Genomic DNA, 27,980 nt, shown 5'->3' on the forward strand with positions numbered 1-27,980 from the left:
GAAAACCTTTGATTATATACGTTTTTTTACTATGTACCACTTCTGACGGAAGAATCCCGCTATTTTAACTCAAAAAGTACCAAAGTCCCGACTTGCAACGCTGGGTACCATTGACATTTATGACGTGACAGAGCATACAAAGGATGGTGCCAGATTCTGGACCAAGTGCTGCCCAGAATCAACCCATAGTGCATTTTGTTCCTCAGGCCTATAGTAGCGTACAATAAATTCAATAATCGATTGTAATACACCAATAAATTGATTTTTCAAGGAAGGAAAGGATAGAGAACTAAAACTTCTTGCTTCATTTTGGAAATAATGATTTCTGTCAACTTATCAAACTTGCAACAGCGCTTGATCGTTTATAAAGAATGTCTAAGAGGCACTAAAGTGTATGCAGTATGGTTAAGTTCAACATAGCGAGTGTTATTTAATGCCAAAATCGCGAAATCTTATGCGTAGTACGTATATATCGATGATATTTTGTATGTAAATAATTCAAAACAAAACTCTTTTTTTCTCTTAACTAGGATAGATTTCAGTGCGCTCTGGTTTACAAATCAGTATTGGCCAGAGAAATGCGCTATAGTTTCATTCTGGGCAGCATTTGGTCCAACTTCCATACATGGATTGGCACTGTCCTTTGAAGATATGAAGTCTTACTGACGTTTGACAGTCACAATGACGATTTGTAAGAACTATTTATTAGTCTAAACAAATAAAGAAATTTTGACTTTGACTTTTTGACAAAAATACCCTCAAATACCTCAGGCATTGACTCAGTCGGGCACTATACCATAGCTGACTCGACAACTATGCAAAACTATACTAATAAATCCGTACAACTACAACCGATAAACTTAAATACTGTAACATAAATACACGAAATAACCATATTATTATAAATGTGGATTGTTTGTAATTTTGCTTAAGTACTTCATTCGAAGTAGTTCGAAAACCGGATTACGTCATTAGCCGAGTAACCGCTCGGTGCTAGAATGGAAACGCCCGTTTTTTAATTAAATTCTCTATGGACGGAGCGTTTCGACTCTCGCTGTAGTTAACAAGTCACCGCTACACAGCGAATAGCCCAACTCGAGTTGGTGTGTGTAACGGTGAGACGGTTACTGGGACTTACCATCACGCCGTGGTGGTCAGAGGAGTGTTGGTTGGTATCGGCTCAGTTTTGGTCTCCGCGGAGTCTCCGTTCAAGTTGGTGGCCTCAGTTGGCTCGCTTGGCTCGGTCTCCTGGGACTTGGCGTCGCTGTCCGTGGTCCCTTGGCTGGAGGTATCCGTGGTCTCTGGTTTGGATTCCTCCTTCATTTCGATGTCCTGGACAGGTTTTTCTGGCTCTGATTCCTCTGTGTTCATGTCTTCTTTATCTTCTTCCTGTGGTTTGTCTGTGGATGGATGTTTAGTTATACAGGGTGTCCCAAAAACAATGGATAACCTTAAAAAATATGGTCTATCTAATATAAAATTTTGACAGGTCAAATTATCACGGTTTTCTAGATTTTTAAGAATTTGCAGTCCGTATAGTAAATGAAGTGTTTATTTAGGTATTATGTGAAAATTCTTGAAATAGTGCTTAGAAGCTTTAATTTTGGAAAACTTATGTCCAATCAGTGCATCGATGAAAATGAATCGATGGTGTAAGACTTACCAGTTTCGTCAACATCCATGGCTGTGTCTTTTGTCTCATCTCCGTTCACCTTCTGCAAGTTTTAGTCAATTTTAGTACAATTTGAAGTTAAATACATGCACTAACTTTAAATTAACTTAAACAATATATTATTTATATGAAGTTTTGTTGGATTACACTTTTTTCTACACCAAATTATTTATTTACTTTGATCTAATCTCCACCCGAGTAATTTCGTATAACTACTCCCAAAACTACTTGATGCAGTTATATTTCTGTTCACCCAACAAAAACTAAACATACTCCCAACACCACGAATATACTACTATATGTAATATGAACAATTTATACAATAAAAACAACAGTACAGGACGTCACAAAATACATAAAACAATAAAACCGACACCATCCATACTCAATAAGATGCATTGCTATTAATAAAAATAAACCAAATGAATGAAAATAATGAATGATATGATTCCATTTTACTTTTTTTGAACTAAAATTACTCTACTGAATTTTTATGAAATTTTAAATTTGAGTACTTAAATTGACTGAATATTTTATATTTCAAATGTTAATAAACTCAAATTAACTATGTATAATAATTTCTCATAAATATACTCTTTCTATGCGACATGGAACTATGGAACATTACAAGCAAAATGGTATCAATATGGTCGTATTAAATCAACTGACCTGATGAAACGTCATCGGTCAGTTTATAAAATAGACCTTGGCGATATTGTAACACCTTATTTTTGTTAAATTTTTATAATCATACTTATAATGAGGGTTTTCGCGAATGAAAGATCCGCTAGATGGCGGGACGTGGATGTGGGGTCTGACTGCTGCATGATTGGTGGATTTTGACATATCTGTCAATGTCATGTCAAAAATAACCAATCATGCAGCATTTGGACCTCGCGTCTACGTATTGCCATCTGGCGGATTTTTCATTCGCGAAAACCCTCATTCAATTGACCAGTTGGCGCCACCAGCGACATGTTGGATCTAATCAGTTGGCGCCATCGATATAAATAAATCGACGAGTTATAGGATATTGGGCTTTATATGAACGTAATAAATATGTTAGATTTTAAACTTTCGCGTTTCATTTCAACTAAAATAGTAAGACACGGGTCTCAACGCGACGTTTATTATTATTAATACGACGCTCATTAATAAACGTCGCGTTAAGACCTGTGTCTTAGAGTAGGCGCACACCGTTGATTTTTCGTCGGCCGATAGTTTAGTCGGGCAGTTGATCAGTATGGGCATGTATGGGAGTGCGCACACTACGCCGATTTGATTTGGCCGATTCTTCATACAATTTAAAATCGGGCACATCTATCGGCCAACTAAAAATCAAGTATCAACGGTGTGCGCCTACTCTTACTATTTTAGTTTTAATAAATACTAGCTGACCCGGCGAACTTTGTTCCGCCCTAATGGCAATAAATAAGCAGACTTTTTTTATTTTGAACGGGATAAAAAGTATCCTATGTCCTTCTCCTGGCTCTAAACTACCTCCCTGACAATTTTCAGCTAAATCGGTTCAGCCGTTCTTGAGTTATAAGTGGTGTAACTAACACGACTTTCTTTTATATATATAGATGTTATTGGTGTCACAATATTGCCTTTAGAGTGTAGATGCTGGTATATAACCTATAGCCGCCGTGCCTTTTTGCCGGGCTTGCGTCTCTTTCCCGCCGAAGCATCGCCTCTCCCACGTTTGGCCTATGTTATTGAAATTATAATTTAAAATAAAACAAATTAAATAAAGAGAAGAAAAAACGCGAAAACATGTTTAAAGCCCCGAAGCAGGTTGGGTTAAGTTATTGTAAGTGTGAAAACGCTGTATAGATGACCCACGCTGAACTGTCCCACCAAACTCAATGACAGGGGGGCGCTACCATCGTTCAACTATATGGTTTCCAACATGGCAAAAATCGGAACCAGCGATCCGGTATTGACGGTGGCGCCCCACTGTCAATGTCATGGATAGGACAGTCCAGTATTTTGGAACTATAAAAGCCTATAAGTAGAAAATAAATGACTATTTGTGACTTTTCGATGACTTAATTAAACCAACGCAGTGAGGTTATTCAAAACATAGACAATATAGCATAATCCCTATAAGTCCCGCGAATCGAGACACAATCAAATTGTTACGCGGTCATATGCGACTGCGTGGGATTTGATGGGTATAAGTGCTTTTTCATTGTCATCATTTCAGCCATAGGACGTCCTCTGCTTAACATAGGCCTCCCCCAGTGATTCCCATAATGACCGGTTGGTAGCGGCCTGCATCCAGCGCCTTCCTGCTACTTTTATGAGGTTGTCGGTCGGGTGAACGTTATACGCTGCACTTTCCGCTTTTTTAAGCTTAGACGATTTTTAGTTGGCCGATAGTTGGGTCGGGCTGTTGGTCAGTATGAATTTAGGAATTAAAATGCCGTTTTAATAGGGATGTTTCCTGGGTCAAAAAGCACGAGTTTTAATTAGTCCGTCAGTTAACTTATCAAAAAATACTCTACACGTATTTTTCACTTTTTCAAACTAATGAAAATTTAAAGAGATAAAGCGCGCCAAGGTTCATAAGAAGAGGCCCGTGACATCAATGCGTGCATAAAAGTGCCGCACGTTGTGACGTCGTGCGGAACTTCAACGCACCATAACTATGTAATTATTTGTTAGATTGACAAATAAAAATATATGTATCCAATATTTTTTGATATTAAACATGACGGACTAAAAAAATTTTTTTAGGAAACTAGCCTGTTAAGTAGTTAGCGAGACAGTCGGCCAGTCTGGCACCTTCACCATTCGACATCAAAAAAAAAAAAAATGTATTTATTGCCTTCGAACCATTAGACAGGTACAGGTAGTTAGACTTACAACTTTTTTAGGAAACTAGCCCATTCCCACGATATTTATTTGTCCAAGATAGAAAATAATACAATCGTCGTCCGTCTTCACGTCGTCGTACGTCACACTCACACTCTTCCTTCTCTTTCCCACATCTTTACGTTCCGTTTCCCACTCATATCCTACATGAATATGTATGGAAGTGCGCACATTACATCGATTTGGTATCGGCCGATTCTTCATACAAATTGGAAATCGATCCAACTAAAAGTCGGTCGCCGGCGGTCAGTCGCTACCAATCGGGCAACATGGAAATCGGAAAGCATTGGGGAGGCCTATGTTCAGCAGTGGACGTCCTATGGCTGAGATGATGATGATGGTGAGTGTTTTGTTGGCAAATAAAGTTATTTACTTTCGACTTGTGTTGTTACCGGGCTATGCTCGGTGTTTCTTTGCGAGATCGAATCAGAAATGTGGAGATCCGTAAACGAACTAAAGTCGCTGACATAGCCCGACGGATTAGCAAGCTGAAGTGGCAATGGGCAGGGCACATAGTACGGCCGATGGGGCAGCAAGGTTCTGAAATGGAGGCCGCGTACCAGAAAACACAGCGTGGGACGTCCACCTACAAGGTGGACCGACGACATCGTAAAGGTAGCAGGGAAGCGCTGGACGCAGGCCGCTACCAATCAACATGGAAAGCATTGGGGGAAGCTTATGTTCAGCAGTGGACGTCCTGTGGCTGAAATGATGAGTGTTTTGTTGACAAAGTAATTTTCAACCGACTTCAAAAAAGGAGGAGGTTCTCAATTCGACCCGTATGTTTTTTTTCTATATTTGTTACGCGATAACTCGGCCAATTATGAACCGATTTGAACAAATCTTTTTTCGGCGTATAGGTAATACCTCAAGGGTGGTCCCATTTAAATTTAATAATAGAAAAAACAACCCCCAAGGGTGGAAAATTGAGGATGAACTTTTTTATACGCAATATCTCCGCCGATTATAAATTAATTTGAACGATTATTTTTTTGTTGAATAGGTATTATCAAAAGGGTGGTTTCATGCGAATTTGAAGAAAATATTTCACCCCCAAGGGTGGAAAATTGGGGATGATTTTTTAATTTTTAGTTTTTTTTTTGTGTTCACGCATTTGAAGTCGGTTTTTTTTTTTAAAGTTATCTTTTGACTGGTTGTTACCTGGGGCTCGGGCTCGGCGGGCGCGGACGTGGAGGAGACCTCGTCCTCCTGCTGCTGCTTCTTGGGCCGCTTGCCGCCGCGCGGCTTCTTCCTCTCCACCTCGGGCTCCTGGGGGATTGACAACTTGAATGCGGGTTGCAGACCAAGAGCTAAGTTTGTTTAGCTTAGCTCGCGTAGCTGACGCACTTAAGATTAATAAAACCTAGATAGATAGTCAGTGCACGAAAGGTGAGGCAGATTTTAGTGAGCCTGAATGGCTCACCCGTAAACGTCACATGAACTGTCAAAGTGAAAAATTGGTTAACACGTCCGACGACTTTTAATTAATTAAGACGGTTTGTGCTGTGAAAGGGTGTCTAAATACATCAGAAAAACAAAAGAAAGTGACCAGTGTTACATTTCATAAGTAAGTACTACGATTCGACGCGTACTTTGCTTGAATTTGGCTTTCAAAAATTAAATACGGGAATGATACCAGTAACAAGAGAGCATTAGAGAGCAGAATTTTAGAGCCAGAGGTGAAGGGGTCGGACTGGCCAACTCGGGATCCGGGGAACGCGGGTTCGGTCCCCGCCGCCGCTCGACTATTGTGGTGAGCTCACTCAGGACACAAGCATATTTAGCTTAGTACGAGGGGCTAACGGGAGTATTAGTAATTTGTGTAATAACAAATTACTAATAATCTTTAAAAAAAAAAAAATTCACGAAAGCAAGTAAGCTTCAGGGGTGTTATGGATATCCGTAACCGATTCAAAAGTTTCGAATGTAGGCAGTTTAAATTGTTTTTTGTATAGCATTATATGTAAAGGCATAACAGCCTGATTTACCTCTATGTATAATGCCATCTAGTATCAATTTTTATTTTTTATTACTTTTTATTCGATGTAAAGTGTGCGGCCATGAATGAACCGTATCGGACAACTATTGCATTCTAAAGCACAGATAACCGTAACCGAAACTTTCAGATATCACCGAATGCGGTATAATATTATTCCTATATTCGTAACCGTACCCATAACCGAAACTACATATCCATAACATCCCTAGAGCTTTACATGTGTGGTGGCTCGCTACTTTTCAAAAGTTTTGATAGACATAACGCTATCATTATGTGCATGTACACGTACACACGCAAGTAAAACTGACTCGCCTTCGTGGGTTGCAAGAACTATAATGCTTTTACCAACATTTGGGGAAATTAAGTAACCAATAAAAGTAAGGCTATAATAGGGATGTTTCCTGGGTAAAAAATTGAGTTTGAATTAGTCCACCAGTTAACTTTTTCAATTTATTAAAAATTTAAAGAGATAAAGCGCGCCAAAGTGCTAAAGAGGAGGCTCGAGACGTTAGGGTGTGTTTAAAAGTGTACCACTTTGTAACGTCATTTATCTCGTATGTAACAAATTATTAAATATACAGGGTGTTAGGTAAATGGGTATATGAGCCCATGTTAACATGTGCATAGAAATGGTATGGTGAAGTCAGAAATTTGATATCAACATTTTATTTTTTTTAATTTTCAATCAAAATAAATTTTATAAAATCCGAATTGTATGAAAATTAAAATAATTAAAATGAAGATATCAATTTTCTGACTTCACCATACCATTCATATGCCCATGTTAACATGGGCTAGTGTCGGCTTATATACCCATTTACCTAACAACCTGTATACTTGTCCAATATTTTTTGATAATAATATAATTGACGGACTAACGCCCGTTTTCACCATCAATCCCTGATTTTTAAGTGACCCCTATGAAAACAATTTTTTTTTACTGTATTTTGACGTTCATAAGTGCCACTATTGGTCTAAATTGAATAAAATATTTCTGATTTCATTTGATTTACCTTTTCTTCCTCATCCTCCTCGGTGACCGCGTCAGCCTTTTGCTCGCTGGTCTCTTCCTCTGGCGCTGGTGACTCCTCTTTTTGCGACTGTGGCTCCTCCTGTGAAGAAGGGAAATGTAAATAGATTTGTTTTTGATATTATAAGATCAGTGAAGTAAGAAATAGGTAAGGTGCTCCTTCACCGGGACCATTCATGATAGATTTGACTTGACAAGTGACAAGTTGTATGAAGATAATACTTTCTTCCTTCACTGATGTATACTCGTTTTGTATTTGGAAACGATCCTGTCGTTATGTTTATGTTGTTATAATTAAGGTTTTCTCATTTACCAGTTGGCGCCACTATCGTCAGCAGCGCCAATTGATGAGCCCAATTAAGCATAATTAGAAAATCTTTTCTTGTAAAATAACACGAATTGGCGCCCAGTTGGCGCCTCCACCGAACAGCACTAACTTTAAAAACTCACCAATAACAGCACGGTGTGCTACCCGCCGGCGCACACGCACAGCGGCGCTAATAGGAGTAATTGGCTAAATCTTGGTTCGACGGTTCATCAGCTGTTTAATGTAGGTATACAGGGTGTTAGGTAAATGGGTACATGAGCCGACACTAGCCCATGTTAACATGGTCATATAAATGGTATAGTGAAGTCAGAAAATTGATATCTTCATTTTAATTATTTTATTTTCATACAAATCGGATTTTATCAAATTAATTTTGTATGAAAATTTAAAAAAATTAAATGATGATATCAAATTTCTGACTTCACCATACCATTTATATATGCCCATGTTAACATGGGCTAGTGTCGGCTCATATACCCATTTATAGCCTGACCAGGAACATAAAAACCCTCGCCATGTTGCGGAAAACTAATGGTACTAATTTCTTTTAATGGCAACAGTAACTGAAAACTTCATTGAAATGTCACCTTGCATGTCAGTCTATTGCTGTCAAAGTGTAAACAAACTTTATTTTAAATGTGCGCAATTGATTTTGTGAATTAAATTGCTAAAATCTTTTTATAGTCGTGAAAGAAAAGTGGTTCACAATGTGTTAAAGTATTTGTCGAAGAGAAATACTAAGGGTTCGAACAATATTTTCATTGAATAATGTTTCCGACAAAGGTTGTCAAATTGACTGACATGTTTATCGTATAGTACAGTCCACTATGAAAATTAGCTGTAGTTTGTTTCAACTACCAATTTTAAAATTTTTTGTCACTTTAGTGTTGAATTTTATGGAATTGGGAAAGAAGTACCGAGTTTGAAGCGTTCATGAGCAGACATTGCAGTTGAATATTCAAGTTCTGAATTTGATTATTGATGAATAATAAAATAAATCCTACTAGCTCGATTGATGGTTTCATTTAATTTATTTAAACCAGGTTACCTATAATAATATTTTTTCGTTAATTTATGAAAATATCAAATTAGCCCGTAATCCTGAATCCTGATACATAAAGTTAGCCTATTAATTTAACACAGGTACGACTGTACTCAGTGTTGCACTATCAAATGCAATTGACGCGCCTCTATGCCAGGGTTTTTATGTTCCTGGTCAGGCTATACCTAACACCCTGTAGATCTTAATTTAAAAATAACTCTCTCATGTAAGCGAATTGGCTTCTGTTGTTTAATTGTATTGCTACACATATGCGAAAACATGTAAATGGTGTATAGTTTCTTAAGCAGTGGTTAATCTATTATTGTTTCACTGTATGTTTTCCAAACAAAATAAAATATAAAATATAATAAATAAAATAAAATAATATTAATCTAATCGAATCTATATTTATTTCACTCGACAAGTGTAATGTGTCAGTGTATGTGTATTTTAATTGAATTGTGAATGTATTCTTTGGTTGAAATGTATGTGATTAAACTGTACCTGTGTAATTAATCCGATATTGTTATAAGCTGCAACATATCCGCTCCATGATGAATAATTTGTTAACCAGTGTTTCTCAATGTAATTGAATGTATTTTCTGTTTTTGAGCAATAAATGTCTTAGAGTAGGCGCACACCGTTGATTTTTCGTCGGCCGATAGTTTAGTCGGGCAGTTGATCAGTATGGGCATGTATGGGAGTGCGCACACTACGCCGATTCGATTTGGCCGATTCTTCATACAAATTAAAATCGGGCACAACTATCGGCCAACTAAAAATCAACGGTGTGCGCCTGCTCTAAAACCTGTTAAAACTCACCAATAACAGCACGGTGTGCTGCCCGCCGGCGCAGACACGCAGCGGCGCTGCAGGAGCGGCGAGCGGCGCGAGCGCGGGCTCTGCGGCGTCGTTGCAGTTGCCGGTGCCTAGTTGGCCTTCGCTGCCCATGCCCCACGCGAATACTTCGCCTGGAGGAACAATAGAGATTAATAATGGACTTGGCGGGAATCTGAAGCGTCATGTTAGCGGTTTTGTTTTATTTCCTCAAATTCGTGTTTAGGCGACTATTAATGTGTAATACGAGGGCTGCACTAAAAGTATCGGGAATAGAATATTTCCACTGTTCCTATCATATTAAAATATTTTTAATTGCAAACTCCTTGGTTTTAAGCATCGAATACCATTTATTTATTTAAAAAAAGATTCTCGGTCTTATCACAAGGTCTTGTGAAACTTGTTTAGTAGTGTCCGACCGAAACTAGTTTTACGACCGAAACCGAAACCGAAAACGAATTTCGGCAACGATGTCTATTTCGGCCGAAACCGAAACCGAAAATTCCTTTCAAGGCTCATATTTTGAGGGAAAAATAAAGAAAACGTTATTAAAATCAGTCAGTCTTTACTGTTTTCTCTTTAAATTGCATTAAAATTGAACTTATAAAGCGCCTTTTTATTCTAAAAAGGTATCAAATTATGTATTAAAAAAGAAAAGGAGGGATTTATAGTCTAGATTTTTTTTATTACTCGCAATATTCAGGACATCTTTTAACCCGTCCCATGGTCGGGTCTTTTACCTTAATAATAATTTCTCAAAACAAAATTGGTAACACGTAAGTTAGTATCTACTGTACTTGCCACTTGGATACCTTGGTGATAAATACTAAAATGAACTTTGAAACTCTGAATCCATAATATTATCACCATGAAATGCACTATAGTCATTACTAACTACGTAACTAATGTTTGTTTACGTATAGCATTTGCGAACCAAAAAAAAATTTATAGGTTAGATTAAACTTGATTATACTTTTATTAGTCATATTGAATATTATTTTTTATGTTTAATACCCGCTCTTATGTTTTAACGACATAAAACGAGATAAAACTTACCAAATTCAAAATAAATCACTCGAAAACTCGCCACCACAACAAAACAAAACTAACAGCAAACAAACAAGCGAGCGAATCACGACATTGGCTCTGATCGGATTCATTCACTCATTCAACGCGCCGAACATGACCGATAATTCCGCGCGGAAACTCCCGAATGCACATTCGGTTTCGGTCGTAGTTTCGGCAAGTTTGCCACCGAAAACGAAACTAAACCGAAACTCGTGTTTTTACCGAAACTCAACCGAAAACGAAACCGAAACCGAACATTCGGTCGGACACTATCCGATGGATACCGCATTCGCTCTGTGAAGAGCAAAAAGCGGCTCGCGTTACTTGGTGCGTCAGAACTCTCGGAAGATTACATGCAGGATCCTCAAATGCTGTATACAACATCGTATCAGGTGACGAATCCTGGATATATGCGTACGAACCCTAAACAAAAAACCAGTCACGAGTTTGGGTGTTCGAAAATGAGTTAAAGCCAACAGAAATTGTTCGTTCACGGAGTGTTGCAAATAAAATGGTGGCCACGTTTGTCTCCAAAACCGGCCATGTTGCGACTATTCCTCTTGGGGGACAAAGAACGGTTAATGCAGAATGGTATGCTAGCATTTGTTTGCCACAAGTCGTTTCTGAACTCCGTAAATAGAACTGCAACCGCCGCATCATCCTCCATCACGACAATGCGAGTTCTCACACTGCGTACAGAACAAAAGAGTTTTTAGAGCAAGAAAACATAGAATTATTAGACCATCCGCCGTACAGCCCCGACCTAAGCCCTAATGATTTCGATACTTTCCCTAAAATAAAGAACAAATTGCGTGGTCAGAGATTTTCATCACCTGAAGAAGCTGTGGACGCCTACAAAACGGCCATTTTGGAGACCCAAACTTCCGAATGGAATGGTTGCTTCAATGATTGGTTTCGTGTATGGAAAAATGTGTCAAATTTCGCGGAGAATACTTTAAAAAGCAATAAATACATTTTTAAATAGTAATGTTGTTTCACTTCCTTGATTCCCGAAATTTTCAGTGCCGCCCTCGTAATGGTGGATTATTAACCATTGAGTGTTCGTGAACGTGCATGAGTGTGGGCGAGTGAAGCAAAACAGTGCATCGTGATTCTTCGGGTTCTCTCAAGTTGTCCATAGGAGGTCTCAGTAAAGCACCACAACTTTACTGAGACTCAAGGGGTGGGAAGGGGTATCATCTATCATCCTTCATTATATCATTACTTGATCTCATTTTGTAACTCGTATCACATAAATACTTGAAAATGGCACAAATCAAGTCGACCTCGACGTGTATTGCCAACATCATCAAAAAAGAAGAAGAAGAAGAGATTAATAATGAGGACTATCCAGTTGGCGCCACTGTAGTGTAAGATAAGGTTGTCACTTGCTTTGCTAGTGACGCCAACTGGTGATCCTACCGTTTCAGCACTCACTAGTTGGCGCCATTTAACCACTGGCAGGTGACGGAACTTTACAGTGGCGCCAACTAATAGTATTTGTAAAGTCCGGTCGCCAAGCAGATGAATTTCGTCCAATGACCCCAAGCTACCCTCCTTATCAGTCGCGACTGTGTGACGGGCGGCCGCAGAGAGTGTGCGAGCGCGACAGTAATACAATTACGCGCGAGTGATAAGGATGGGTAGCTTTGGGGTCATTGGACAAAATTCATCTGCTCAGCGACCGGACTTTAGCAAATATTATCTTCGAATCGGTAGCCCAACATACGTGCCCACCTAGATCCCCAGCAATATGCGCGCATATTTGCTTCTTACATCATTCACCGGAAGACTGATTTGAATGGTTTTATCGTTGTAANTGACAATAGCGACTGAGTTTCTTGCGCTGCTTCTTCTCAGCACTGGCCCATTTATTGTCCTGAAGCAGTGGTAGGGTTAATACTGGGACGTGTAAAAGTGCTTTTTTTAAGCCTATTTACAGAAATTAATGAGTTTTAGTTTTAGTAAAAAGTACTATTGAATAAGCAATTAAGAGGGTGGCAAAATGTATCAGATTCCGTCCGCTACCCGCCGCTAAGTAAAAACTGTTGCGACTGGTAGTGTTTGCCATCGTCCGACCGCGCAACGTTTGCATGTCATTAAAGTTTTGATACGTGAATGAGGAAGCAGTGCCACAAATCAAATCTATTAATTTATTATGGGCTCTTTCCAGGACGCTTATACACATCCCAAATGTAGCTTACCATTTTACCTTATCTTTGGCTGGTCGTATTTTCCTTACTAAAATAATGGCTGACGACGTAAGTGGCAGACAGAACTGAATGCAGTCTGATAAATAATTACGTTCTCCTCGCTAGCCAGACAGGTTGGGGAGGCCTGATGTTTGCATATGAAAAATTCACGAGGGGAAAACGTGTTAATGATCGTATTATTTTTCTTCAAAAATGTATTCCTATTTGTGTGTGTTAGGCAGGTTATCAAGGAAAACAATTGAGATTTTGCGAGGAACTTATGAAAGTCATCACTTTACCTAACTGGAACGCCTTCTAGCCTATAACTCTGTGGTGGATTTACTAGCAAGCTGAGTAGGCAGAATCCTAGGGCGGCAGATTTCACATGAACAATTGTTAAACAAACGATTTGTAATATATACTTCAATGATGATGAATTTATATAGAATATAACGAAAATTAGTAATAAAAAATATTTAGTGAAAGCATTAAAACGATTCCCAGCTTGCTGGGATGTAATTCTTCAAAGAAATCTAATTTGACTGACCTAATAATAATAAGCTTACGCTTTATTCATATCTTACGACCTAAAATGATTATAATCGGATCAGTACTAAATCTTCAGCTTAATAGATGTTATTAACTAACGCTTAATATTCCTCAGCTGGTGACGAGGAGTTTGAAGACGCGGAAGAAGAGGACTTGGCGGAGGACGAGGCGGCCGCGCGCCTGCGACAACTTAGAGTGGACTCCAACGGCGCCAACCACGTCGGTAAGTACCGCAAGGACAAGTCACTAGGGATGAGACGATACGAGTTTACAATGTTTCAACTCATGCTGTTTGTTTCCTTAGGCCCAGTTTTTTGATTCATAGTTAAAATAACTAATTGTTAAATTTTGCTACTAATGGTTAAATATTAACAAAATGCTAACTAATAGTTAAAAAATGTACGAAAAGTCAAGCTAACCATTGTTCGAAAAACATTTTTTTCTGATATTTAACCACTTGTCATTTGACATCTGTCAAATTTGACCATTGGTTATTTTAACTACGATTCAAAAAACCGGGCCTAATAAAGAAAAAAAAATGTTTTTGTAATGCTTCCCAAAAACAAAACAAGACTCTTTTTCATAATTCTTAGGATTTTGTGCTTATTAATAAAGAATACCAATAGTTGTTACGGTTTTTACTCAAAAATTTCCAAAAACGATTCGATACGACTAAGCACCGATACTATTCGATCGATAATGAGTAAGTATCGATACTTGCGTACTGATACTGTATCGAGTAAAAGTATCGATACCTCAATAGTATCTTGTTTCATCCCTAAAAGTCACTGATCAAACTTAGTATAGATTGACAACTCAAGCTACGCCGCTCCTGTGTATTTAGTGCGAGATTACATTAAACGACGTCGCTAGCGACTGCGTAAAAAATTACATGAAATATACGCCAGATTAGTGACCCCAACGGATACTTTGCAATGATGTTTATTCTAAACTCGCATTAAGCACATTGACCAAATTAGGTAAAGCTTAACAACATGTCTCATGCAGAAAATGATGTAAAAACTGATTTTATTTTCGTTTGTTCATTCGTTTCAGCCAAATGTCATCCACTGCTGGACAAAGGCCTCCCCCAAGGATTTCCACAACGAACGGTCCTGCGCTGCCTGTATCCAAGCTCTTCCTGTGACCTTCACCAGATCGTCGGTCCACCTAGTGAGAGGCCTGTCCATTCGAGTACTTTTGATTTTGTGTTAATAGCTATAAATCAGAAGAATTAAAATATCAATCTGTAACTATACCTATGTTTATTTCGGATATCTGGTATCCATAGTATTAGTACCTTTGCTTAGTTTGATGGCGCATTGTGTAATCTCAAAATTATTTATCGTTTCCCCAGACGGTGAGGACGCCGAAATTGAGGAGGAGTGATACGACGTCAACCGCAACCTCCTATGCGGCTTGTAGACCAGTTGGAACCGAACCACACAATCCGGTACTAATTCACCTAAAGCCCGGTCTCCGAGCACGTGGAATTTCGTCCAATGACCCCAAGCTACCCATCCTTATCGCTCGCGCGTAATTATGTTGCTGTCGCGCTCGCACACTCACTGCGGGCGCCCGACGCACAGTCGCGACAGCACGATAAGGATGGATAGCTTGGGGTCATTGGACGAAATTCTATAGACTTTAGTAATTAGTATACTTTGCTCTATTCCACTTTGATCACCTGGATAAGAAGTCCTTCCATCACCGAGGAACCAGACACAGGTTAGCGTACTATCCCTACATTGTCGACATTCCACCAGCTCGCACTAAGCGTTTCGATAACTCTTTTATAATGTAGTCACTAGGACTGGAATTCACTGCCTTCTGCTGTCTTTCCTGAACACTATTATCCGGGCCTTTTCAGCGCTGACCCTTACAGGGCAATTATGTACCATCCTAGACTGCATCTCACTTAACACCAGATGCGATTGCGGTCAAATACCTGCCCTGTTATACATAAAAAAAATCCATTTTGATCACCGAGGCGATATTATCCATAGGTAAAAGTTCATAAGTGCCACTTGTGGTCTAAACTGAATAAATATTTTTGATTTTGATTTTGATCAAGGGACACCAGTGTCGCCTGGAATCTGCTTTGCATCACCTATGCACCTGGGTGATCCAATCCAGGTGATGAAAGTGGAATAGACCTATACTTTATTTATGTACACAAGTTTTTTGACGCCATTTTGACTTAGACACCCTGCAGGCAGACTGTTAGTCGGCCGATAGTGTGGTCGGGCAGTTAATCAGTATGAACATGTATGGAAGTGCGCACATTACACCAATTTGGTATCGGCCGATTCTTGATACAAATTGGAAGTCGACCAAGCTGTCGGCCGACTAAGTTTATAGTTTGAGGGGGTCTTATTGTACTCAGAAGTATTGATGGTATTTTTAAATTCATGTTATTAGCTAGAGGAATGAAAAGACAAAAGACAGTAAACTACACATTGGCTTGAGTAAGTGCTTTTAACTTCCTCATATTGTTTATTTTTAAATCAAATCCTCTCTCTCGCCTATTTTCACTAAATTAAATATTGTTTACATATAATATTACAGCCGCACNAAATTTTTTCAATTTCAATTTATTCTACTCAACCGGAACCAAGAAAAAAGCAAGAAATAATTACATAAATAGGTAACTTACCGGAGTCAGCGACGGCAAAGGAGTTGCAGGTGCCGGCCGCTATGCTAATGCACTTCTTGTTCTGCAGCTTTGGAATTGGCTCCAAGGCCTCGGCGTCGCCTTCCCTGTCACCCAGCCCTAACCTGTGGGTAGAATAGAATAGAATAGAATACCTTTATTCAGCATTAACATTTATATGCATACATGTACAGAGGTTAAATTACTGAGCCATGCTGAAAAGGCGCCCGCTCAGCGAAAATCGTGACATGACACAAGTCGTCAAGTCACGAAGCTGGTTTTCAGCGGGTACCAACATGGGGGTTACTATTCTACGCCAGTTATAGGTAGAAATTGTTTTTATAGGTAGTAGTAGTAACTTATTTGCTTTTATAGGTAGAAGAACTTTGTTAATTTCTTATTATAGGTTTTTTATTTTTTATATTTTTATTAAGATTATTAGTAATTTTTTATTTCACACATTACTAATTCGTACAAAGCTAAATATGCTTGTGTCACGAGTGAGCTCAACACAATAGTCGAGCGAAGCCGGCGGGAACAAATTTTCAATTTGTTTTGATTTTGGTCTAATACCTGCCTTGTTATGCCACAGAATAAGTAATAGTACAGGTACAGAAGGATTACTCCGCAAGACGATTTAAATAAATGCGAGTCTTGCTACGACGCGATACAGTGGAATTCAGCTCGCACAGCACTACGTACCTACAATTTTATTCACCTACAAGTTTTGTCTCTTTCTATCGCGTGCCTCTGAACTCTTCTTACGCTGNAATTTTGGTCGTGGGCTCTCGTACTAATCGTTCTCTTTGCCTCAAATCTACCAAAAAAGTAGAAATCTACTAAAAGTGGTCACGCTGTGGCCGCCGCCGCCCGCCGGCCGGGGCGCTTGACGACAGCTGCGTGGCTCGTACCATGGTACTCAGTGCGCGTTGTGACAAACGACGCCCGCCATACAGAATGCGATAATTAAGCGACAGTCGCTATTGCAAGACATTTCATAATATTTATCAACTCTCAGCGAACAGACTTTAGAATATTAGAGTATTGCCATATTGGTGTCACAATATCGCCAGTGGAGTGTAGATGCTGGTATATAACCTATAGCCGCCGTGCCTTTTTGCCGGGCTTGCGTCTCTTTCCCGCCGAAGCATCGCCTCTCCCACGTTTGGCCTATGTTTGTGAAATTATAATGTAAAATAAAACAAATAAAATAAAGAGAAGAAAAAACGCGAAAACATATTTAAAGCCCCGAAGCAGTGGTAGGATAAGTTATTTTAACGCAAGGCTGGCCAAACCCAGGCACGCACTTCGTGGTGAATTTGCCCGCCAGCGAGTTAGCCGGTGGTATAAATGGCCTTATGAATTTAGTATTGCTTTTGCTTTTTCAAAAAGCTGTGGCCCGGCGCCGCCAGTCTGGAAAATCTATTGGGCCAGCCTTGTTTTAACGTGTAAAACGCTTTATAAAAGCCTATTATGCAGAAAATAAATGACCATGATTATACTATTATGACTTTTTGATGATTAAACCAACGCGATGAGGGTTATTTCAACATTTTCAACCATAGACAATATAGCATATTATTATTCCCTTCAAGCCCTGCGAATTGAGACACTACATCAATAAAAAAAATGTTTATCAACAAAAAAATATAAACAATTTTGTGCCATGGCTTCCCACTAAGTAATCAGAGTGTTTTGTTTGGTGAATATTTCGCCTTTTTAAACGGTTAGGTTGTTACACGGTCACATGTGACCGCTTTGGGTTTGACGGGTAAAAGAGCTTTTTAAAAAATATTTGTGAATTACGAAGCCACGATAGCGGTAAGGGGTCAGACTGGCCTGTTGAGCGTGAGCGCACGAGTGATTGTTAAGCCATGTATTCATTAGGCAACATTTAATTTTGTTGATAAACACTGTTTATAAACTGTTCATAAACAATGTTTCGTAATGTTTCATCATCTCTGTAAACAGTTTATAAACAGTCCATAAACATAGGTGATGAAACATTGTTCACGATACATGTTGTCGTGCTCCCCACTTCGAGTGGAGAGCGAGTGTGGACGGCCAAGTTTCAGAAACCTATGTTTATGGTAAACTTGTTTCACACTATAGTTTGGTTTGTGAGCACGTAGAATTTTGTCCAATGACCCCAAGCTACCTATCCTTATCGCTCGCGCGTAATTATGTTGCTGTCGCGCTCGCACACTCACTGCGGGCGCCCGTCGCACAGTCGCGACAGCAATATAATTGGACAAAATTGTACGTGCTCACGGACCAGTACCTCTAGTAGGAAAAACTTTCGAGTTCGTTTCGTTGCGTATTCAAAGTGTCGTCGAAAAATTTTGTATGAAAAATTAAACAGCGCCCCCTATATTATAGCCGCCCTAGGGAGCGCTGTTTAATTTTTCATACAAAATTTTTCGATGACACTTTGAATACGCAACGAAACGAACTCGAAAGTTTTTCCTACTAGAGGTACAGGCTTTAGTCATAAACAGTTTATCAACAAATGTTGCCTAATGAATACATGGCTTGATCGTGACACAAGCATTTAGCTTAGTGCGAGGGGCTAACGGGAGTAATAATGTAGTTACCTGGGGCTCGGGCTCGGCGGGCGCGGACGTGGAGGAGACCTCGTCCTCCTGCTGCTGCTTCTTGGGCCGCTTGCCGCCGCGCGGCTTCTTCCTCTCCACCTCAGGCTCCTGGGGGATTGACAACTTTTGGTCATGTAATCTTTTGGTATTCGACTGCAGAGGGCTGAGTGTGAGTTTACATTTACACCAGACGTCCTCACTACCTTAATTTCGAACTCCTCCTATGTTCTTCTGATTAATTTCGTTGGGGGTCCAATGACAGTTAAATTTTCCCCCGGGACAAACTTGACCTTCATTGGTTGGGTTATTGGCGGTCAAGCTGTAGATCCTGGCTACACAGGAGTTGCAGTGGTGGGAACGAGAGGTGGGAATAGTCCCGTAAAAAACGTCCTCACTAGTGAGCGCGTTAAAAAATATATGAATATTTTAGTTCTTGAAAGTTTCCACTAAGGGCGCTGTACACTACCACTAGAGACGACGTTTGATGTAAACTTGCACAGCCCTCTGGTGTAAAAAGTAGTGTTGGTGATGTCATTCGTTTGTTACGTAATGAAAGTTCACAGTTGAACAGTTAGCGTAAAGTAGCTCGTGACACCCACAAAGTGGCAAAAAAATGGACAACACCACCTTATTCAAAAACGTGTTGCGATCTTTTTGGCTACTTTGGGTGTCACGAACTATTTTTTCTTTATTATCATTTACAAAGGAAGTTCTTAAACATTATTATAATTGAATTATAATTTGACGCTGACTGGACAAAGGATTTCCACACGATCGGTCCTGCGCTGCTCGCAGCACTTGGTCGACTCCTTGCGACCTTCACCAGATCGTCGATCCATCAAGTGAGAGTGGAACGCCTGCCCACACTACGCCTACTTTTCTGCCTTCAGTTCTGTGAGCTATGTGCCCCGCCCACTGATACTTGAATTTAGGAATTCTGCGGGCTATGTCACTTTGGTTTTCCTGCAGATATCCTCATTTCAGATCTGATCACACTTCATCGCCCTTTGACCTTGAGCCTTGTTGGTGGTAATGAAACTCCCTTAGGGAAGTCTTTGTCCAACAATGGACGCCATATGACAGAACAGAAATAAACAGCCAATTTACCTTTTCTTCCTCATCCTCTTCGGTGACCGCGTCGGCCTTTTGCTCGCTAGTCTCTTCCTCCGGCGCTGGCGACTCCTCTTTTTGGGACTGTGGCTCCTCCTGTGAGGAAAGGAGAATGTAAGTATTTTATTCATGTTTTAATGTTGTAAGATTAGTGAAGTAATAAATAGGTACAGATAATAATCGATTATACGATGGGAATGGAGTGAGTACTGGATATGGAAATGATTAACTTTGGGTTGGACCATTTACTTTAACTAGAAAATATTATCTTCCAAAAACACGAATTGGCGCCCAGTTAGCGCTCTCACCAGTAGCAGTAGTGTGCTGTCCGCTGGCGCGCACGCACAGCGGCGCTAATAGGAAAGCTTAATGAATCTAATCGAATAGGGTATTTTACTCCATGTAAGAAAAAATATAAAAATGCATGTCTTTAATAGATTTCATAAAAACTTAACGGGAAACGTTGATATTTTTACATAAAAGTGCTAATATAATTTTTAAATTCACTTTTAAAAACGCATCTTTTTAATCTGTTCTTTAAATGTCTAAAACGCCATCCGCCATGACGGATCTGAAGTGATTTATGTGTAAAATATTGAATTTGTTTGTGATAATATCACGTTAATGGACTTTTAAGTTTTATTTTATTAAAATGGCGTCATGGGAGACGGTTTTGTGAAAGCAGAAAGTTAAAGTAAAGTTAAAGAAACTAATGGAGTGACGTTACGAGCCGAGTCAGCATGGCGGCTAGCGTTTCCGCGCGAAAAGTCAAAATCATATTTACACTCAAGTTTTTAAGTTACACTCAGGCTTTTAAAAATTAAAATAAAAATTCTAAAAATTAAAGGATTGGTTTAAAAATTATTTCAAAAAAAGTTGTAAGACCCTATTGGCGCCCAGTTGGCGCCTCCACCGAACATCGCTAACTTTAAAAACTTACCAATAACAGCACGGTGTGCTGCCCACCTTCATCTGATTGAATTGGCGCCCACTTGGCGCCTGCACCAACTTTAAAAACTTACCAATAACAGCACGGTGTGCTGTCCGCCGGCGCACAGGTAAAGGGGTGCTAATAGGAGAGCGTATAATGTTTATGTAAAATGCCAATGTTTATTGCGTCCCTGGTTGACGCTCTTTTTAAGATGGTTCCTACAGAATACCAGCATTCATATTCTGAATGGAACATGATACAAGCTGAGTAGGAGCCATTTTGGTTCAATAAATTATGTATGTAATTTAAATTGTGTAAAACGTTTGTTTGAACCAAATAAACCATTTTTCTTTCTTTCTAATCAATCTAATCGAATTGGCGCCCAGTTGGCGCCTCCACCGAACATCACTTAACTTTAAAAACTCAACAAACTTACCAATAACAGCACGGTGTGCTGCCCGCCGGCGCAGACGCGCAGCGGAGCGGCGGGCGCGGCAAGCGGCGCGAGCGCAGGCTCGGCAGCGTCGTTGCAGTTGCCGGTGCCTAGTTGGCCTTCGCTGCCCATGCCCCACGCGAACACCTCGCCTGGAGGAAGAATAAATGTTTATTACACCAGTTAAGGGGGTGCAGCGCCGACGAAAAATTACGATTTGCTAGCCGAGATAGCGGTGGCGCAACGAACTAACACGATCGCACACGAACTACTTTACAGAGTAGAGACAAAAGAGACTCAATACAGAGTAAAAACACGCATTTCACTAATTTTGCTAAACCAAACATGAGTTTANACCCCCTTAACAAAAAAAAATAAAGGACAATGATCAAAAGTGGTCCAAATGTCCACCACCAATGAGACCTATATTGGCTTATAGTCCATTAAATAGAGACTAACTTTTAGTATGGGACGAAAAAAAAATAAGCTGTCAGTAAAAAGTTATGACTGTTTGAAAAAATGTAGTAGTTTACGCGCTAATCTCAGGAACTACTGGTCCGATTTGAAAAATTCTTTTCGTTATGGATAGCCCATTTATCAAGGATGGTTTTAGGATAAATAAAATGTTATTTATCCTAAAACCATCCTTTTGGTTGTTGGGTAATGACCCAACAACCAATAGGGGCGGAGCAGTAAAGACAAATGTTATAAAAATGGGAAACATTATTCTAACAATCCTCACGCTTACAAAGTCGTAGGCACAGCTAGTATAATATTTAATAAAATTCATCTATAACCCCGCGCCACATGCGACATGACATAACATGCATAGATTAGTCCAAAATGTGCAATGGATAGAATGATATCAAGAACATTTTTCGGATGAAAAGGTAAAAAACAGACTTTTCATTCAGTCATAACTTTTTACTGACAGCATATTTTTGATTGCGGTTTGGTTATAATGAATCAGTATTTAGTAGACTATTTTACTACATAGGTCTCGTTAGTGGTGGACATTTGGACCACACTCCATACATTTTTAGTCATTGTCCTTTGTTTACGCAAGGATTTTAAACAAATAAATAACTTTTTCAGTACCAAAGTTTATAACTAAAAACAAAGGTTGACTCATTATTTTAAGTGCATTTGCACTTGTGTCAGAAGGAGCCACTCTTCCGTAACTACAAATGATTGCTACTAACAATTGATACATGCTAAAGTTTAATACATGAAAAGAGAAACAGTAGTGAATCCGCAGTATAATTTATCCACACCAATATTATAAAGAGAAAATATTTGATTGCATAAGAATATAGTTTAAGTTGTAAAACAATGAATTTTACTTATTATATTCTGACTAGCTTTTCGCCCGCGTGGAATTTTGTCTGACACAGAAAACTTTATAACGCGCGTCCCTGTTTCAAAAACAGTGATAAAACTATCCTATGACCTTTCCCGGGACTCAAACTATGTCCCTGCCAAATTTCATTCTGACCCTATTTCGACATGTACGCAAGATCAACAAAATCAAGAAATTTTGGTGACATAAAACAGTGTTTTTCAACCTGTGTAACCTGTGAGTCATAAAATATAAATAAACTAGCTGACCCCGCGAACTTTGTTGCGCCTTAATGGCAATAAATAAGCAGACTTTTTTTTTAATTTCGAACGGGATAAAAAGTATCCTATGTCCTTCTCCTGGCTCTAAACTACCTCCCTGACAATTTTCAGCTAAATCGGTTCAGCCGTTCTTGAGTTATAAGTGGAGTAACTAACACGACTTTCTTTTATATATATAGATAACTTACCAGAGTCAGCGACGGCAAAGGAGTTGCAGGTGCCGGCCGCTATGCTAATGCATTTCTTGTTCTGCAGCTTTGGAATCGGCTCCAAGGCCTCCGCGTCACCTTCCCTGTCGCCCAGCCCTAACCTGTGGGTAGAAGAACTTTGTTAATCTTTTGTTATAGGTAATTCTACCCTCTTACCCCCTTATTAATAAAAATTACACCTAGTTGAACTCGAGCATAAATTGTAATTTAGTATGGAAATGTCATTTTAATCCAGGGTTCATCCTAGGTGTAACTTTTATTAATAAGGGGGTAAGTGTAATTTTTTTATTATTATCTTTGAACTTTATAAGTGCCATAATACTTGTCAAAATTGAATAAAATATATTTGGTCTTGTTTTACGATTAAAGAATTAACGGTTGCTCGATAGTGATAAGTGGGTGGTGTAGTCACCAGTTGGCGCCCTGGCCTATTCAGTCGGCAGTGGCGCCAACTGGTGAGCGCTGAAGGTGAGTACCTTCTTATTTGCTTTTAAAGATCAAAGCAAGGTCCTGTCACTCGCCAGCCCCAAGTCTTGGGGTAGCCTTTGTTCAGAAGTAGACGTCGTTTAGCTGAAATGATGATGAAAGCCTAGCTTCGTCTTCGCACACTCAGGTCTTTGTACTGGTAGATCCAGGTACGACTGCTCTTAGTAGAAATCCTTGGAGTCCTTTGGTCAGAAGTAGACGTCGTTTGGCTGAAATGATGATAACAATAGCCCTAGTTTCGTCTTCGCACTCAGGTCTTTGTACTGGTGGATTCCAGGTACGACTGCCCTTAGTAGAAACGCCTTTGGCCAGAAGTGGAGGTATTTTAGCTGAAATGAAGCTAATGGTAGCTCTTGCTTCGTCTTCGCACACTTAGGTCTTGGTACTGGTGGATCGAGGTACGACTGCCCTTAGTCCTTTGGCCAGAAGAGGAGGTATTTTGGCTGAAATGAAGCTGATAATAGCACTAGCTTAGTTACTGTGCGCACCTGCCGTACTCCTGCCTGCCGACCGCGTACACTAGCCCGGCCGCGTCGAGCGCCAGCGAGTGGTGTTGTCCGCACGCCACCGCGCGCCAGCCCGCTTGCACGCAGCTGAACGCGTCGCATTCCGTCGGCGAGTATAGCGCCACTTTGCGCTTTTCGCCCGTTATACCTGGGGAATGAGGTTGATATAAATAAATAATAATAATAAATAAATAAATATCCTTGGACATTTTACACTGTGCTTCTAGTGCCAAACTAAGCAAAGCTTGTACTATGGGTACTAGACAACGGATATAAACATACTTAAATACTTTTTTTTTAAGTTAAGAGTGATTACAAAAATGGACAGTCATAAAAGTAATTTATTTTCTCAATTCTTTCTCTTTATCATCATTTTTATTCACAAGTGATTTGATTTGATCAATAAAAGGGTTTTAAAAAGCGCTTTTACAAAAGTAGGTCAGATTTTTTTACTTAATTTAACCAATTTTCATTGCCAGTTGGCGCCTTAGTGACAGGTAGATAGTCTTGCTTGCCAGTGGCGTCAACTAGTCTTGCACTTTTATAAAGACGTGCTATGCCATGGTTTATTTACTCAGTCGCTAATGGCGCCAACTGAAGAGTAGAATTTGTCACTCGGCGATGGCGCCAACTGGTAAGATGTTACTCGGTAATGGCGCCAACTGGTATGCAACGGCCCATGATTTGACAATGGCGCCGACTGATGAGTTACATTCTACCACTAAAAAGGCGCTAAGAAATAGAAAAGAAAAGAAAGGAAGAGATTGCTTTGTGATAAGATAATGATAAGACCGCCTAAATTGTGTCGTATACAGGGTGGAATTTGGTAATGCCACCTGGAGGGAAAGTACCCTTAATACTGCAGATAGAAAATTTTACTGAAAGAAAACATTCCTTTATTTTTGAAAAGAAAGAGAACTGCATTCAAAGATTTCCAAAAATTTGCTTGCCACACCCGGGAATCGAACCAACTAAAATCTGTTAAAAATTACACCCTGTATTTTTATTGCATCGATCGTTAGGGTCAAGTATAATGATGAAATCTCTCTAACAAACTTGATAAATCAAATGAAAGGAAATCCATAAAATCTTAAATTATTTTAATCATGTACAGAAAATTTTATGGTATGGTAGTGAATTTTCGAAAAATTTTCGAAAATATATGAATGCAGTTCTCTTTCTTTTCAAAAATAAAGGAATGTTTTCTTTCAGTAAAATTTTCTATCTGCAGTATTAAGAGTACTTTCCCTCCAGGTGGCATTACAAAATTCCACCCTGTATTTTGTATAATATTTCTTTCTTTTTTTTCCTTGTCTCGTGTGGTAAGGTGTGCTTTATCTAACTTATTTTATCATAATTACTTATCGAACTTTTCCGTCAACTTACCCAGCTGTCCGTAGTTGTTGAGTCCCCACGCGAAGACTTTGTCGTTGGCGTCTAACGCAAAGGTGGCGTGGTAGCCCGCCCACACGCGCCGGGCGCCGCCCTTGAGTGTCACTTTCATGGGCACTAACAGCGCACCTGGGGTAACACATCAAGTAAATTAAATTCAAAATCTAAGCAGGGTTTCATGATTCAAATCAAGTTGATTTAAATCACGATATTTATTGCATGTTTTTTAAAATAAAAGTCACTGATTTAAATCAAAGACCGAAAATAGAATTAATGAAAGGCTGGGAGTTTATATTAATCAACTGTTATGTTCGAAAACAATGTGACTAAATAGGTGTTAATGAATGAAATTGTCGTTTTGTATAGAGAATCTGAAAAAAATATTTTTTTCATACAAACATATTTGCGAGGTTTTAGGTAACCACATAATTTTTTTTTGGTGGTGTTGCCTGCTCTATATTTCTACGTAAATAAAAATGTTTTCCGTAAGAAAAACTAAAGAAATGACCTCAAAACCTAATAAAAACTCAAATAAATAAAAAAAAAATCTGATTTTTTTGATTAAAATAAAAAAATCATGATTTTTTTCCACCCTGAATCTAAGTGAGACTATAGGTCTAGCTAGCTTACCTTAGTACCTGAAGTATGGAAGCGACACGGGCGGGAGTGACATGACATATAATGACGTTACCGAGCATATAGTTCCAAAATACTGGACTGTCCTGTCGATGACATTGACAGCGGGGCGCCACCGTCAATACCGGATCGCTGGTTCAGATTTTTGTCATGTTGGAAACCATGTAGTTGAACGATGGTAGCGCCCCCCTGTCATTGAGTTTGGTGGGACAGTTCAGCGTGGGTCATCTATATAAATCTGAAAGAGATCTGAAGTCTCGCTGACGTTTGACGTTACAAAAACTATCCCTTTTGCCGCTCCCATACTGCAGGCACTGACTGACCTATAGAATAGCGGTGTCACACGTTGACGTAAGCCAGCAATGGCGCGTCGGCAAGTGACACGGCAAACCGTCGACACTGACTTAGGAAACCGCGTCAGTATCGGACTACCGACACTAACGCCCGTATTCACAAACGATGCTTGCTTAAGTGAAGCAGCAAATCGGACGCACAGCGTTGAATAGAGCTCTGTGATTGGTTCATGTGTCACTCTGAGCGTCCACGCGCACTGTGAGACCTCATAGTAATGTTTGTGAATACGGGCGTTAAGAAACTACGGATTACCGATTCGAAGGTCGGTAGTTCCAAACCCCGTTGTCTGCTGGACTAATATAGTGAACATAAGCGTATTTTTGGCTTAGCTGGAAGCGTTAACGTGTACACAAACTATACTAATATTAAAAATCTGTAAAGCTAAATCATACAGGGTGTCCCGTAATGCAACGTCAAGCCGGAACTGGGTCTTGAGGCAAGTTATGCTGGTTATCAGAAAAATATAAAAAAAAATCTATGTGGCATTTTGTCAAAACAATAGGCATTTAAAAAAAAACAAAAAATTCTTCTCCCGGTGACGGTCTTTTTACTCGTGTTGCCACAAATCTTCACTTTTTCCAAATTTTTTTTTGTTGTGTAACCCTGAATAAAGCTTCTCTAAATTGTTATCAAAATTACAAAACCAGCTGCTCCAGCTTGGATGAAAAAAATACATTCCCAAAAAAATTTTCAAAATAAAAATCTTGCCTAGTTCAAACTGACTGTACTGAAAAAAAATTGTACTACGCGAGTATGGCAAGTGACGTCATAATTTGGCGCATTTAGTAAGGATTCCAAAATGGTATAACACTTGGTAAATTCTTGCTGTAATTGTCGACAATTTTTGGTTTTTTGGAAATAATCCCGTTTTTAACTTTATCTACCTTGGTTAAAAAATATTATTCTAATGTGCCCAAAATTCAAGTTTCTGGCTTAAGTGAGGTGAAGAAGCCATTTTAAAAGGTATGAGCGGGACGGAGAGGGCCATCTTACCAAGCAGGGATGTTATGGATATCCGTAACCGTAACCGAAACTATCGGATATCCAAAATAAAAAAATATCCATAACCGTAACCGAAACTGATTCAAAAGTTACGGATAGTTTCGGATAAAGGCGGAGTCTAAGGGTACCTACAATTCCAAACTGCAAAACTATGAAATCTGCAGTATACACGCCGCAGCTGCAATGCCGCGCTGCCAATTTCATAGAGTTTTGCAGTTTGCGGTTGCAGTTTGCGGTCTGCGTCTGGTCTTGGGATTGTACCTTAAATCTTAACACCTTGCCTCAACACCCAGTTCCGGCTTGACGTTGCATGACGGGACACCCTGTATACAAAATTGTTTTCTAAGTAAATAGCTATAACTTACTAAATCCCTGGCGCGCGTCTCGTGACGCGGAGCGCTGCGCCAAGCGGCCTAGTTGGCCCTGTTCACCGCAGCCCATCGTGTAGACAGAACCT

General features: G+C 39.5%; 2 protein-coding genes across 7 annotated transcripts in view; one reads left to right on the top strand and one right to left on the bottom strand.

The window, feature by feature from the left end:
* The window catches only part of icln (chloride nucleotide-sensitive channel icln), a 33,464-nt gene extending 18,437 nt beyond the window's left edge, over positions 1 to 15,027 (top strand). For all 3 annotated transcript variants that reach the window (XM_028301542.1, XM_028301541.1, XM_028301545.1), the window contains exons 5-6: positions 13,713 to 13,820; positions 14,955 to 15,027. In XM_028301542.1, the coding sequence (XP_028157343.1) occupies positions 13,713 to 13,820; positions 14,955 to 14,986 (140 nt within the window). In that variant the 3' untranslated portion in view covers positions 14,987 to 15,027. The remainder of the gene's footprint in view (positions 1 to 13,712; positions 13,821 to 14,954) is intronic.
* On the bottom strand, positions 475 to 27,980 carry LOC114350662 (regulator of chromosome condensation-like). Of its 4 annotated transcripts, none has more exons than XM_028301538.1 (11): positions 27,889 to 27,980; positions 25,526 to 25,660; positions 24,122 to 24,287; positions 16,254 to 16,375; positions 9,774 to 9,922; positions 7,565 to 7,663; positions 5,714 to 5,821; positions 3,326 to 3,382; positions 1,664 to 1,715; positions 751 to 1,400; positions 475 to 682 (listed from the first exon to the last, which is right to left on the bottom strand). In XM_028301538.1, the coding sequence occupies exons 1-10, from the start codon at positions 27,962 to 27,964 to the stop codon at positions 1,141 to 1,143; spliced, it is 1,224 nt and encodes a 407-aa protein (XP_028157339.1). In that variant the 5' UTR covers positions 27,965 to 27,980; the 3' UTR covers positions 475 to 682; positions 751 to 1,140. The 4 variants fall into 4 exon arrangements, with proteins under 4 accessions (XP_028157339.1, XP_028157338.1, XP_028157341.1 ...); XM_028301537.1 differs by lacking the exons at positions 7,565 to 7,663; positions 9,774 to 9,922; positions 16,254 to 16,375 and adding exons at positions 19,952 to 20,050; positions 21,322 to 21,470; positions 23,127 to 23,248 and having other exon boundaries at positions 475 to 678; positions 747 to 1,400; XM_028301540.1 differs by lacking the exon at positions 3,326 to 3,382.

The sequence above is a fragment of the Ostrinia furnacalis genome, unplaced genomic scaffold (assembly GCF_004193835.3).
Source record: "Ostrinia furnacalis isolate ACB-3 unplaced genomic scaffold, ASM419383v2 OfSCF0940, whole genome shotgun sequence".
In the NCBI taxonomy this organism is placed as follows: Eukaryota; Metazoa; Arthropoda; class Insecta; order Lepidoptera; family Crambidae; genus Ostrinia; species Ostrinia furnacalis.

Bases quoted from the DNA above. Each gene is read 5' to 3' on its own strand.
- LOC114350662 (XM_028301538.1), bottom strand. From the start codon at position 27,964: ATGGGCTGCGGTGAACAGGGCCAACTAGGCCGCTTGGCGCAGCGCTCC. The intron at 9,923-16,253 runs GTAAGTTACCTA...TTGTTCCTCCAG, and splicing joins CTTTGCCGTCGCTGACTCCG to GCGAAGTATTCGCGTGGGGC. The intron at 3,383-5,713 runs GTAACAACCAGT...TCAATAACATAG, and splicing joins CCGCCGAGCCCGAGCCCCAG to GCCAAACGTGGGAGAGGCGA.